This window comes from Zonotrichia leucophrys, chromosome 2, assembly GCF_028769735.1.
Source record: "Zonotrichia leucophrys gambelii isolate GWCS_2022_RI chromosome 2, RI_Zleu_2.0, whole genome shotgun sequence".
Taxonomy (NCBI): domain Eukaryota; kingdom Metazoa; phylum Chordata; class Aves; order Passeriformes; family Passerellidae; genus Zonotrichia; species Zonotrichia leucophrys.
Genome location: NC_088171.1, coordinates 36,382,627 through 36,396,856, shown reverse-complemented (window position 1 = coordinate 36,396,856; position 14,230 = coordinate 36,382,627). Strand labels below are relative to the sequence as shown.

General features: G+C 41.3%; 1 protein-coding gene and 1 long non-coding RNA gene across 2 annotated transcripts in view; one reads left to right on the top strand and one right to left on the bottom strand.

Annotated features, from left to right (window-relative positions):
- Positions 1-14,230, bottom strand: part of GALNT15 (polypeptide N-acetylgalactosaminyltransferase 15) — a 29,685-nt gene that overhangs the window by 14,435 nt on the left and 1,020 nt on the right. The window contains exons 2-3 of the mRNA XM_064704580.1: positions 8,593-8,759; positions 7,675-7,879 (exon numbers count right to left, since the gene is read on the bottom strand). Coding sequence (XP_064560650.1) covers positions 7,675-7,879; positions 8,593-8,759 — 372 coding nt within the window. The remainder of the gene's footprint in view (positions 1-7,674; positions 7,880-8,592; positions 8,760-14,230) is intronic.
- The window catches only part of LOC135443849 (uncharacterized), a 112,845-nt gene continuing 112,501 nt past the window's right edge, over positions 13,887-14,230 (top strand). The window contains exon 1 of the long non-coding RNA XR_010439123.1: positions 13,887-14,147. This is a non-coding gene — a long non-coding RNA (uncharacterized LOC135443849). The remainder of the gene's footprint in view (positions 14,148-14,230) is intronic.

Below are 14,230 nucleotides of genomic sequence, written 5' to 3'. Positions count from 1 at the left end.
TATTACTGAGTTCATAAGCCAGTGCCTGTTTGTATTTTATCACAATCTTAGAATGCTCTTGCAAATGCACTGTCCCAGGGTGGAACCTACTTTTAAGAGCAAGAACAGAACCATTACACTCTAAGCGACAATCCTTAATTTATTTCTAACTTAAGTTAAATTTGGATTAGTCTGAGAAGAGGTACTAGACATCTCCCTATGGCAAAGAAATCACAGTATTTCACAGTGTACTTGCACATCCTCTTGGAATGAACTGGTAGTTCAGAACAGCCTTCAGTGTTCCTTGTTTTCAGGTCAATGACATTTGGAAATTTTCAGAGTATGAATGAAATGGTATTAGGGACTGCAGGGAAAAAGTATTGAAAAATAACATTCTCCATTTCTTCTCTTTTGCTAAAAGGATAGTCTCTGGTCTCAGTGCAAAGGCTGGTCTATAGACAGAAGTTCTTCTGGTGAAAAATCAGTAATATTTAAGAGGGAATAAAGTACACTGGAAAAAATTATTATTGTTTTAGAGTAGGAATATCTATGTAGGTAATTATTCCCTAGGAAAAAACTTCCTGTTAAAACAGAGAGAAAAACATGAAATGGTCAGTCTGGGGGCAAAATGTAGATGGTTTTATCTCCTCTTTTAAGATGTATATGTTGGTCAGAAATCACAAGGAGAGAAATTTGATTGAAACATAAGATTGTCAGGGAAGAAAGGACATCTCAGAAGTCTCCAGTGCAGTGAGACATTTGTATTTTTCCATGGCAGAGGCCAGAACTAGCTAAGGAAGATGGTAGCTCTGGGTGATGTTAATGTAATCTTGAAATATCTTCTCTGCCTCTACAATCACTAGAATAATGTTTTTTTCAGTATCAGAGTAGGGGGAAATGCCCAACTTTATTTCTTTACAGTTGACATTTCCTTTAGAGGATCTTTGAAGCCCACAGAGAAAGAACACTGCTTGCTAGTTGAGACTACAAAGATGAACCATGCAGAGGATTGCTTTAATATGACCCAGTTTTTTTTCCTAGTAAAACCAGACTGTCCTATGATGAGCTTAAGCCAGGAAGATTTAAAATAGAAAAGTGATTTTATTTCTCTGCTCAGGTATAAAATCATCCTTTATAACATGCAATAATAAGCACTCTTAGAAACAAGCATCTGGTTTACAAATAGGTGAGAAAATTTTATGGTCACATGCAGCATTTGCAGGCATTTACATCAAGGCAGTGAGTTCTTGTCTTCCTTCCCCAGGACTCAAGAAGAAATGGAAAGAAGTGATAGTAAAAATAATAAAGCTGATGTCCTTCCCTGATTGTCCTAATGATGTCCCTGTGATACAGTTTTGTATCCATGACAGGAGAAACCACTCAGGACTCAAGCCAGCAGGGCCATTTCTACTGGGAGCTTTACCCACTAACAGCATGCAAAGCAAACTACCTGCTTCTAGAAGTTCCTAAAGGTGGTGTCCCACTGGATTCACACAAACAGGCATTTCTTTTCTTTGATATGCTGGGGGGAAATCCATCTGACAAGTTAAATGGATTTTAAATGACTAAATGTCAAAAATGAAAAGTCACTGTAACAGTAATTTCCACAGCCTGCTGCATTCTCCGGTGTACCAGAATCTCTGACAACTGCCTGGTTGGGAGTGTAGATGCAGCTGCACAGTTCCCACCTCAGTTTGCTGCTGCTTGCTGAAACCCACACTATCTACTGCTACTGGTTTATCCATTCTCCTTCAGACAGGACTGAGGAATGAATGACCCCAGGGCAGTTTATTTCATGATTTCAGATTCAAGAGGGAAATATCAGGAGGGTGTATTTGAGCAGAAGCCAGAGGCAATGTAGACTAAACTACTCAGAAGACCTTGGCCATGCAGACTAGACCACATGAACTGATCCTGGATAGTTCAGATAGAGACAGACACACACAGATATATTCTGGATCAGATGATCCAAACATTTCAGACTATTCTATATTTTCATGTCATTGTAGCTATTTAAAATCTGTCTCTTTTTTTTTAATCCACTTTAAATGTGTTGCCACTATAAAGCTCCAAGCTCCAGTGGTACTTCAAGCATGAGTGCAATTGCTGACAAGAGCAGGCACCACAGTAGCAGTTCTAGTTATTTCAACTAGTTATTTCAATTCAAGAAATATACCAGTAAGGTCAAAATGGATTCTGATAGTTTGAAGACCAAGCAATTATCCAAACTATCTGCAAATTATGACATGGAAAATTACAGTGTTTAAATTGAAAATAACTCACAGGAATAGGCCATGTTCTATCCTGGCTAAATTCAACCATAAACCAGAGCAAAACAAAATCTGATCTCCTTTCCCACAAAATTATACAGTAAAAACTGATAACTGTGTTTTAGAGCTACTACTTGTGTAGCTTTTTCAGAATGCCAAGATTAACAATTTTCAAGAGTATGTTTGTAAGAGTAATGCTAGACCTTCAGCTGGTGTAAGTGTAATATAGTCATGATGTAGCTTTGCTGAAACCAACAGAAACATACCTTCTTAAAACTAAATATTGGGAGTCTTTCTGATTTGAAATAGAAGAATCTAATAACTTTATCTTGTGTGAAAATTGGTCAATATTCAATTTTAAGACTAATGAAGCAGCACTTTACCCATTTTTTGTTGGTATGATTTTGAAAAAAATAGCTGTTTTCTGCATATTCAAAGATGGTTTGACATTTGTGTAGTTCTAAATGCAAATTTGCAGTAGATGGTAATTGGAAGATGTTCTTAGCTATTCTTGTTTTTAACTGGGTAACTGGCAGACAGCAGCTTCTCAGCACTTTGAAATGAAACACAAACTACCGCTAATTTTACTCTGTGGAATCTGAGGGAAGGGAAAAACAGGAAATTCAAATACAACTAGCAGCAAGGCTTTGAACTGTTTGACTAATCTGTGAATATTTCAAATGCTTGGAACTCACACAAATTACAAAAGGTCATAATTCCATGAAAAAGAGCAACCCAAACAAGAACAATTTCCTGGTTTGGGATTTCTTTACCAAATACAATTGCAAATGAAATGTCTTCCCATGACCCTTTACAGTCATCATGGACATTATGTTCTTTTCTAATTTTAAACTAAGTAACATGGGGAGAGGAAGATTTAATTAATGTATCAGTTTTGAAGTATTGGATACACTTTTTTTGAAAGTGCTTTTGTATTGATTTATACTTTGTTTTGCTGGGAAGGGAACAGATTTTAATCTGTTTAAATCCTCCTTTATATAAGGAGAAAGAGAAACCCCTAAAAACCAAACATAAAAATGATGTATAATTCTCAACCTATTTCAGGGTGTATCACAGCTTGCAAGAATTAGATAGCTAAGAAATCCAGGCAGTCCCAGTTCTCTGTTTCTGCACCCAGTCAAAACTACAGTGGGTAACTGAGGACCCAAGCTGGTTCCACAAAATGCTGCATCTCCACTGAGAGCACCTTGCTGGCTAACTGGTGTCTTGGAAATACAGAGCACTTGAAATTAGATAGGGTTAATAAGAAGATAAAATGCAGTGATAAGGAATGTTATAAAGGATTACTGAAATACTGCCTTACAGACCAACTCCAGACTAACTTAGGGCACAGGAGTCTACTCGAATAGGTGGAGTATTCATATGCTAAGCACTGAGCAAATCTCTGCAAAGCAGAGTGCTAGGGGAATGTTTCATTAAAAATAATTTTTGAACCTGCCTTTTTTTTGCTAAAATATTAAAACTTGTATGTAGAGTAACAAAATCTGTAGAGGTAACTAACACCTTTTAACACTGGACAGTCTGGGCACTGAGCCACGAATTTTGCCTAAATCTTTATTGCTCCTGTGTTTAACAGTAATATTCGCCTTTGGCTGTAGACTCATGGCTTTATTTTCTTTACCTCAACTTCTTTAAAATAGGTCACCTTCTGATCCTGATCAACTGTGAAAGATTGTAGAGATAGCTTATCTTTCCATAACCTACCATGTAAATGCAGAACATTTACTGAATTTGAAATGAGTGTTATTGACAAACGGGGGATGTAAAAGAATCAAGCAAACACAGAAATCCCAGGAAGAAGGCTGTTACACGTGAAGTGTATGGAAAGCTTTCAAAACTGGGAAAGCAGCATGGAATTGCATGCTCAGATGCTGGGGTTGTGTGGGCTCAGAATGGATAACATCCTGCTTCTCCAAGCCTGTGAGAAGTTAGAAAACAGATGGCTCATGTATTTGGTAGCTCAAAAAGCTGGGATATGGGCCACTGAAAAGTGGGGAATCAGACTAAAAGAGATGAAGAAGCTGTTCAGCTTCAGTGCAAAATATTTCCCTTCTCTCTTGTGTATTACCATAAAATCAGAACCACACTGAAAATTTCTGGACAGCAGAACTCTTTCTATTCCTGTATCCACAAGCAGAGGCTTCCATTTGCTCCTGTGGGAACACACAGATGATGAAACACCTTTCCACTGCTATGCTAATTTCTTATTCTGTTTATCAGCATTTTCATTAAAGATAAGTGACCTACAATCACAGCGCTAAGTAGAGGCACTTTGAATTTTAGAAACCAAATAAGCTCTTTTAAATAATGTAACAGATTTCTGTTTCCTAATCTAATATTTGAGCTGTGTTATAGCACAGAGAGAAACAGCCCTTGCAATAAGGAGCAAGGGGAGGTCCCAAGGCCCAGCTACCAGTTTGCAAATCATCCTTCTGTCCATAGCTATGGTGCCCAGGCCTCTTTTACAGGTGGAATTCCTTGTCAAGGATATCATCAAGATTCATTTTGCTTTCATGAAGTATTTTAAGGAATTATGTTTTGGATATTTTTTTATCATCCTGTTTCAGCACGGTGACCACTGGTTTTAGATCAAAGGAACAACATTTTTAAGGCTTCACGGCACAATTCATTATATGCCCCTCTGCCTTTCCCTGCCTTTGGACAGAATACAAAGTAGCAGCTCTGCAGTCTCCTGGAGAAGGCAAATCCTTCTGAAGATGACTGTAATAATGGCACAGCTGCATTGTTATGCACCATGCTACTCACCTGGAATTAGCCTGCAACACAAACAGTTGTCAAATGAAATGATCTGTGGGGCATCTCATGTGGTTCTCTAATATTGTCCAGGTACCTACAGTATTCATCCTTGAATAATCAAAATGTCAAGGAATGCTTTAGAAACCAGTGAACCATTCTCTAGGCAATATACTAAGCTGATGCACAGCTTCTCAGTCAATTTATTAGCCACGGTTCACAGAACTAGTCCCAGTCAAGGTGCTCAAAAGTGTATATTCAAAGATTTTGGAATTACTTATTTTTTTTTCAGAAAAATAAATTAGATTGAGTTAGTGAATAAAGCCATCAGGCAGGGAAATGAAATGTCATTACCTAGAACAAGTCAAACATCTGCCAAGTATTTCTGTATAAATATTTCTATACCTGTAAAACTGGGATAATTTTTTTTCTATTTATCCTACAGTCTACTAAAAACTGAGTATCTCTTGTTGTATGTTCAACTCACAGTGACATCTCAGTCTGGGCAAGGATCTCTCAGCATCCCTCTAAGGCAGATCACAATAATATTGACATACTTGGATGAGGAGTTTAAAAAATTAGGCCTAATCACTATTTTTAAAGTTAAAACCACTCTATAGCTCCCTTAAGCTCCTGCAAAGGTTTGAGCTTTGAAAGGCTGCATTGGTCCTTGCCAACAAACAACTCACTCACTCCAGGTGATTGTTTCCCCATCCTGTCCTTCCAGCAAAAGTGCATGAGTTACAGTTTGATTGGTACATTAGGAAGAGAAAAGATGGATATTTCACCAGTCACTCTCAACTTCCTGTGCTTTCCTCACTTGGGCAGTCTCAGGCAGTGCACATGATTCAATTTAACAGCTCCTCAAGTGCTAAATGAAGCCAAGTTGACTCTGATAGTGCCTTACATTTCCATGGTGATCTCCATGCAAGCATTACAAGCAATTTATGAAAAGTCATGAATTAACTTCCTGATCAGGTCAGTGTAATTGTCACCATTCCTCAGCTGGAGAAAGAGGGTCAGTAAGGGAAGGTGACTGCCAGGTGCCTTAGACCTTATCCTCCCTCCTCAACGGAGGATGTCACAGGCTCTCCTCACTAGCAGTGACAAAGCCTCCAGGGTCAGACACAGTGACTGACACAGCACACAAAAAGGGATGGCTTAACCCATACTATTATCCAATCCGTTTTCCATCTTTGCTCCATTAATCCAATTAGATCTCAGTTAATTCACTGTTAAATTCTGCTCTCCTGGGGTAATGAATGAGCATATGGGCCCTATAATGAAGAGAATTCCCTTCTCACCTCCTGGTGACAGTGCTACAGAATCTCTGAACAATAGCACACTTGGCTTTGCATTCCCTCAGGAAGGATAATTTTTGACAGTGAATTTTTGACATTGTGGGAGTGTAGGGTCCTAACTTCTCCCTCTTGCTTTTGTAATTCTCCCTTCACTATAGCTCTCCTCTCAGACTTTTTGTAACTTTTTTAAATTCAGCAATTTCAACACCCTTGAATAAGGACTGGCCAATTGATACACACAGTAGTTTTGCTTGAACATCAAAAATAGACTATAGTTCAAGGCAGAAGAATCACGAAGTATATTCATAGTAAACCATCTAATTTGTCAGCAAACAAAAAATAATCTGCTTTTCCAAGGAGGACCTTTTTGAAAAGAATATTCCTAACATTCTAAGGCAGCATTACTCTTGCTTTCAGTATTCGTAATGTTTTCATTCAAATGATGTAATAATTTCTAGAAGCTCACATTAATTCTCTTGTAAGCAAATATAATAAGCCATAAAAGCAGCTTCTTCCAGTGCCTGGGAACTTCTTCCAGAGCCTTTGAAGGTGTTTAACAGTCTAGTAAGAGTTTAAAGATCTTTTTTTTTTACCCTCTCTAGCAATTATTTTTTTCCCAAGTGACAAGTTAATGTACAATTTTTTCTTTCAAAAAGTCCCTTTAATAAAAGATTTACTGACATGTAAGCCTAGAAACATTTGCAGTGGTTTTAATGTCTTCAAAGGACAGCATAGATGAGATTAGCTGTACATTAGAAAGCAGGCCCAAGAACCACCCTAAACATTAAATACTCAGAAATAATAATCTCTACCTTACTCTGTTACTTTGGGGTCAGTGAAAGTATCTGTGATTAGCTAGACCTGCTTAGATTGCCCTGGAAGTCTGGGCTTTTTCTGTGGAAGAGAAATGGCAGCCAAAAGGTGACATGGTACACAGCCAAACTGGCTCAGGAGGACAAAGCATTTTATTCTTGCCTCCATTACTGAGACAGCTAAAAAGTAAAAACAATGGAGTCTTGCAGTAATTTTCTCTGGTGGATGTCTGCTGATTTACAAACAGGTTGAGACTGAAACCTTTTTAATTCAGACCAACAGGAAGCCTTTTAAAGCTTCTAAACTCTAACAGGATACAAATTCTGAAATTTACACGGGGTGTAAAAGTGAGGGTAATCAGCTATGAGACCTATCCTGCTTCCCACATATCAGAGTGATGCATATGCTGATAAGGTAGAAAATAAAAGGGATGTGACCAAAAGCAAGACGGTAACCAAGGGAGGATTACAAAAACTACCCAACACTTTCCAAGCAGGTCCCTTTCAGCAGAAATCAGCACAGCCAGGGATATTTACCGGCTGCTGGAGAGCCTGGCCAGGAGGGGCTCCAGCCAGCCCTTCTGGCACTCGCAGTGGGAATCCATGAAGATGAGCACGTCCCCGGCAGCGCGTGCGGCTCCCAGCATCCGACCGCGGATGACTCCCAGCCTCTTGTTGCTCCGGATGAGCTTCACACCGTCCAGCTTAGAGATGTACTCACTCAGAGCTGACTTCAGGGGCCCTGGCAGAAACACAACAGCCACTGAAATGTTTTAGCTTTGATTCAAGCTGTTAGAGGAAAGAAACAGGTAGTAGGAGATGCTACTTCTTGCTGGGAAAATGTTTCAGGGGCATTTGTTTTAAATCGCCAAGTAGGCCACATTTCAAATATTTCTACAGCAGCATAATGTCAAAGGGAAGTAGAGACTAATGGAAACTGAGATTCACAAGTTATGAGGCTATTCCTGTGGGAATCTTAATAGCCTCCTTTCCTGTTTTCAGCAAAAGGTGGATGCTCTCATCATCTCATAAAATACACAGATGAGAGTGAGATACTACAGGTGTTTGGCTTTCCCAAGCACTTTGGATTACTTCAGCAATGTGGACTTTTCCACTCTATGCTTCAGCCAAAATCCAAGTCTGGAAATTATGACAGCAGACCTGGTCCAGTGGGAATCCTAAGATTTACATACTGTGATCTTATTTTAAAGTAAGAAAGTTCAGAGTGGTTGTAAAGGATGTGGGGGGAAAACAGAAACATATCTAAAAATTGAAAGGCTATGCTGAATTCTAGGGATGGATAGTGAAATCTGGTAGCCAGCTCTGGGCTGTGCTTAGCTCGCTTCCTAGGAGTCATCTTTGCCTTCTCCTCTCCTCACACACTTCTTGGAGGAGGACAGTTTCTTCCCTGAAGTTTTGGAAAAAAGAACTCACATGGAGAGAAATGGGAGTTACCTTGCTGGCTGAGATCGTCGACTAGGATGATATCCTTGAGGAAGGCCTTTGGGGCTGTATCCATAATGCTGTGCACAGTTCTCAGCAGAGTAGACCAGGCTTCATCATGGAAACAGATGATGACACTAGCAGTAGGCAGACTGGAGTCATATTTTTGCTGTAGACACCTGCATGAGTGAAATGAAGAAGACACTGGAACCACTGGAACAAATGGCTACTTATTTTTCTCAGAGCAAAGTTGCAAGCAGCACCTAAACCTTCAGGGGTGGAGAGCAGTTTAGGATCTCAACTCACTTCTAAAAAAAGAAAGTACTAAGGTATATCTAAAACTGGAATATGAAGGGAAAATATGGGAATAGCATTATCAAATTATAATACAAAAAGAGGAAAGTGTTCCTGTGTTCTGGGATAGTTTTTTTTTCCTGCTGTCTGCCTCAAAAAACAGAGCTCAAACAGAAACAGTCCAGAATGTAAAGAAAAAGTGAAGATAATTAGAGCAGAGAGAGGGATAAAGCAGGCCAGCTTCCACTAATTTCCACATTTTCCCAAGTAAGAAAGAAAAGAGCAAACAATTGCAGTACCATTAAGACTAACAAATGAAATAACTCATCTGCACAACAGATCAGTATACATGTGGATTACCTGACCAAGATCCTAGTGAATGAAGCCAACATCTCAGTCCTTTATGGCAATGACACGGATCCTTATATGGGCCATGATTACAAATATAGATACATTTAAGAAAGAAAACGTATTTTCATTATAAGGTTTGTACAGGTTGCTTTTCCAATGAAAATGAATCATTGCTGAATGAGACTCCCAGCTGGGAGCCAGTGTGCAATCAAACCAGCAGAGCAGTCTGGAAGCAGGTGGCATGGTGCAAATCCAGTTTTGGGGGTTTGTTTCCTCATTGTTTTTCATTGTCTTGGGCTTGGGGAACACTGCCTGCAGGGAGAGTCTGCCATCTTGTCTTTGTCTCAGGAGGCCATGTGGCACTGGGTAAGGAGAGGGCCCACCATCTTGTCTTGGTCTCAGGAATAACTGCAGTGCACTGCCAAGCCACAGGAACACCCCCCTGCCATCTGTCTTTGGAATAACCACTGTCATTGCCAAGACACAGGAACATCCCACTCATCTTTGTCTCAGTGGCCATGCAGAGCTAAGTCAAGGTGGTGAATGCCTTCTGTGTGTAAAGCACCTTCTCTTTCTGTACACTTTTGTTATTAGCATTGCTGTTGTCACTGTGTTTCTTTACTCCATTGCTGCTGGCTTTCAGTAAATTGTTATCTCAACCCTTTGTCCCTCCCTCACCAGAGGGGAACAGGGGAAGTTTAATTCCCAGCTGGTGTTAAACCACCACAATAACTCAAACATTTAAAGATGACAAACACTTCCCATTCATCCTCACAGAAACTGTATAAGAAAACCATCTATTCCGGTGTGAGGGTGCACATTTCCCAGAAAATGCCTTCAAATGCCCATTGTAGATATGCAAAGACTATGTCTATAGTTTGCTGACATTAGAAAGCACATTTAAAAAATCTTTTTATTTTCCAAATAACAGTCACTCAGTGTCCTAACTCATTTAATCTCCAGCAGCAAGAATTTCTTCAAGGAATTACACAATTGGCTGAATGTAGCCCATTGTTATTTCAGCATTTTTGTATTGCCAAGCAAATAATTATACAGATTTTACAGTGGTTGTTAAACAATTGGCTACTCAGCAGAAATTCATGTAAGGGATATAATTTTAGTATTTCTGTTTATTAGTGTTTTACTTAGTGCTTCCGTTCATGGACTGAGGTTCTATGCTGCTAGACACTATCCAGACACAAAGCTGCTAATCACTTAAGAGATTCCATAGTCTGAATGATTTAATACACATAAATGATTATTATAGATGCACACTTATAATATTTTATAGAATAGTATGTATATTGTAGAATAATATGTATATTGTAGAATAATATGTATTCTATATAATACATATTTGAAATTAGGACAATCTTAATAATTTATTGTATTTTTCAATAGTTCAATTTTTTTTTTTTTGCATAGGAAGGAAAATTTTCTTGATTATTTTTGCACTGTAATTAATCTATATTGTCCTTGGTTTACTAATTTTGTGTAATCAACAATACTGTTACCTCCTAATTTCATATAAGGTGATTGTTTCCATTTTCAGCAGGATCAAGGAAAGAATATTCTCATGACTTGGGAGTGAGTATTTTCAAGCAATAGACTAGAGAAATAATTAAGAAAAGTGAAGATCTAATGCAGTCCTTTTGGTACCAGTCAGCTTCTAACCAGAAACATTCTATAGCTATTAGCAGCTAGCTGCTAGTTCTGTGGTTATAGCAAGAAAATAAAGCTGTTGTGAATCTTAATTGGAAAAGAATTGAAAATAACAGTACTTGAACACATAACCTTGGTGGCGAGTGCTTAGTTGCCATGGAGATTGGCAAAGACTTGCAATATAGATATCTAATCTTCACAAAAATGCACAAGGGTACTGGTACACAAAAATACCTTCCCTGTAATTTGGAGCAGTTTCATAGCCTGTCTATCATAAATTGGCATTTCGAAAAGTCAGGGCTGTGACTGATATGAGACATAGTGATTTAATCTAATTTGTGAAAAACAAGGAATTGTCACATGCAGCAATGAACAGAGAGCAATTCTGACAAGGCAAAGGCAGAGCTGACAGGGACTCCCACTCACCTTCAGGAAAATATTTAATTGAGATTCAGCTCCAAACAGCACTCCAGAGGAAGCTATACTTTGGTAATGAAACTTAAAACTTTTGTAGATACCTTGTGAGTTTCTTTTGCCATTTGGCACTCAAACCCAAGAGAGGAAAACAGACCTTTCTTTTGGGCAGAACCCCCAGGATAAAAGTCACAATGGCAGGCTTGATTCAGGTGTCCCAGGAGAGTGTCAGCCCCAGCTGGAGCAACTGATAGCAGCAAAAAGGGCTTTGAGGGATGAAGGTACCTCAGAGCATGGGCTGCTTCTTATGTGAAGTATTTGCCATCCCATTCCAAGTGACCTGAGGGAGACTGGGTCCATGGAGGTAACTCACTGAAACATCTCTAACTGGTTGGCTTCCCTCTAATTAAATAATAATAGGCATTGTGCTGAACAACATGATGTAAACCGAATAGAGACACAGACAATCTGATTCTGGTTTGCTCTCTTTTTATACTGCTGTACAACTGGACTGACACAGTTGTGAGCCAGGCCCCCAGAGCAAACTACACCTAAAAATCATCATTGTGGTTTGTGTGTTGTGCCATAAAGGACAGGTCTGGCTTAGACATATTCTGCTCCAGGTTTATGATCTGGATTTAAATTAGCCTCAGATGCTGACATCTGGGGTTTCTGGATTCCGTAAGCTGTGGTGTTGAGAACTCTTTAGGCTGTAACTAATGTTTTGTGAGACAGCAAAATCCATCCAGGAGCTCTGAGACCATGGCTTAAATGTTACCAAGATCAGAATTAACTAAAGCTGTATCTTGTTGGATGGCCCTTCAGCTGCCAATGTAAAATTGTTTTTTGGCTTTCCACCAAAGACAGTAAACCAGGGTAGTCATTCCTCCTTTGAACATTACACAGATTGAAGAGTTAGCAGTGAAGCATGCCAAAAAATAACTGAAATAGTATTAGCATGTCATTATTTAATGGAGTTAACCAAATTAACACTGAATCTAGTCAATAAGTACAGAAAACACTCTTTCATTTCTCTTTCTTTGAGACTGTACCCTTAAATTAGAGCTGCCAGCTGTCTTTAAATGTGTGAAAATGAACACTAGAAAAAAATGTATTCTGGGTCTGATATAAAATGTTTTCCAGTATGTCTTTCCACTGTGTCCTGGGAGAAAACAACAATTGTTTTTGTTACAGGAGACAAGACACCACTCACATTCCTTGTGCTCCCTCTGGGAAGGGAAGCATATCACAGAATCAATTAGGTTGGAAAAGACCTCTGAGATCATCAAGTCCAGTCTCTGATCATCACCGTCTCAACAAGGCCAAGCACTATGTGCCATGTCCCGTCTTTCCTTAAACACTTCCAGGTTCAGTGACTCCACACCTCCCTGGACATTTAATTCCAATGTTTAATTGCCCTTCCTTTGAAGAAATTCCCCCTAATGTCCAACCTGAACTTTCCCTGGGGCAGCTTGATAGTAGATACACCTCAGATCCTTTTTAAGTGTGATGAGCTGGGCTGCTGGGACAACTGGCTCTCAAGTATCCAGACTTCAAATATAACACCTGGGGCTTCAAATGCAACATTTTTTAGAGGCGGCCTGGCAGCTGTGGTGTTGGCAGAGCTTGTCTGACACACCAATCTCCACTTTCCTTCCTCCCAGCAGTTTCCTTTCAATACTTGCCACAGAATCACAGGATATTCTGAGTTGGAAGGACCCACAAAGATCATTGAGTCCAACTCCTGGCCCTGCCCAGGACACCCTAAGGGTCACACCATTTGCCTGAGAGCATTGTCCAAACTCTCCTTGAACTGTCAGGCTTAGTGCCGTGACTGCCTCCTTGGGCAGATGTTCCAGTGCCCAACCATCCTCTGGGTGAAGAATCCTTTCCTAATATTCAGCCTAAACCTCCCCTGACACAACTTTAGGCCATTCCCTCGGGTCCTGTCACTGGTCACCACAGAGAAGAGATCAGTGCCCGCCCCTCCTCCTGCCCTTGTGAGGAGCCTGCAGAGAGCCATGAGGTCTCCCCTCAGTCTCCTCTTCTCCAGGCTGAGCAAACCAAATGACCTCAGCCACTCTTCACACGGCTTCTCCTCCACACCCACTGCCACCTTTGTTATCCTCCTCTACAGCTTTATATCTTTCTTATATTGTGGTGCCCAAAACTGCACACGATATTTGTTTAAAGTGAGGCCACAACAGTGCAGAGTCGGCTCCACTTTTATGAGTGACCATCGGGTCACTTTTGTTCTGGAAGAGCCGAAAGCTCCAACTCTTCACCCATTCATCACTTTGTAAGCCCAGTGACCCCATAGCTCCGGCAGGTGGGCTGAGACGGGGCCTGGCCGAGGAGGAAAGCCGCCTCTCCTGCTCGCCAGTCCGGCGCGGCTTCCCTCCCCCTCTGCAGCCTAGCAGCCGGACAGACAGACGGACGGACAGACGGACGGACGGAGAAGGGCGGGGCCCGGGGCGCTCCCTGCCCTGCCGCCCCCGGCACCTGCCGTGACGCGGGCGCCGGTAGGGGGCGCTGCCGCCCGCGCGGCCTCAGGGCGCGGCGGGGCCGGAGCGGGGACGGGCCGGGCCGAGCCGGGGGTGCGGGACGGCCGCGGCAGCGCTCACACCGCCCCCACAGGCTCTTCGCTCCGCGCCTCTGCTCCGCTCACCCAGCGAGCCCCAGCTGCCCCTCCCGCACCGTGCCCCCCTCCACCTTTGCCGCCCGCCGGCTCTGAGGGCTTGAACCACCTCCCGAAGGAGGCGGGGAGCGTCCCTGGTCTGAGGAGCGGAGCGCCCGACCCGGAGCGGGAGTTCGATAGGAAAGACGCGAGCTCTAGAGGAGCAGAGGTGCGGGGTTTGCAGGAGTGGAGGTTCGGGGGGACGCGGCGGCGGGGAAGAAGGCAGGTTTTCCCCCAGAAGTGAAATAGGGT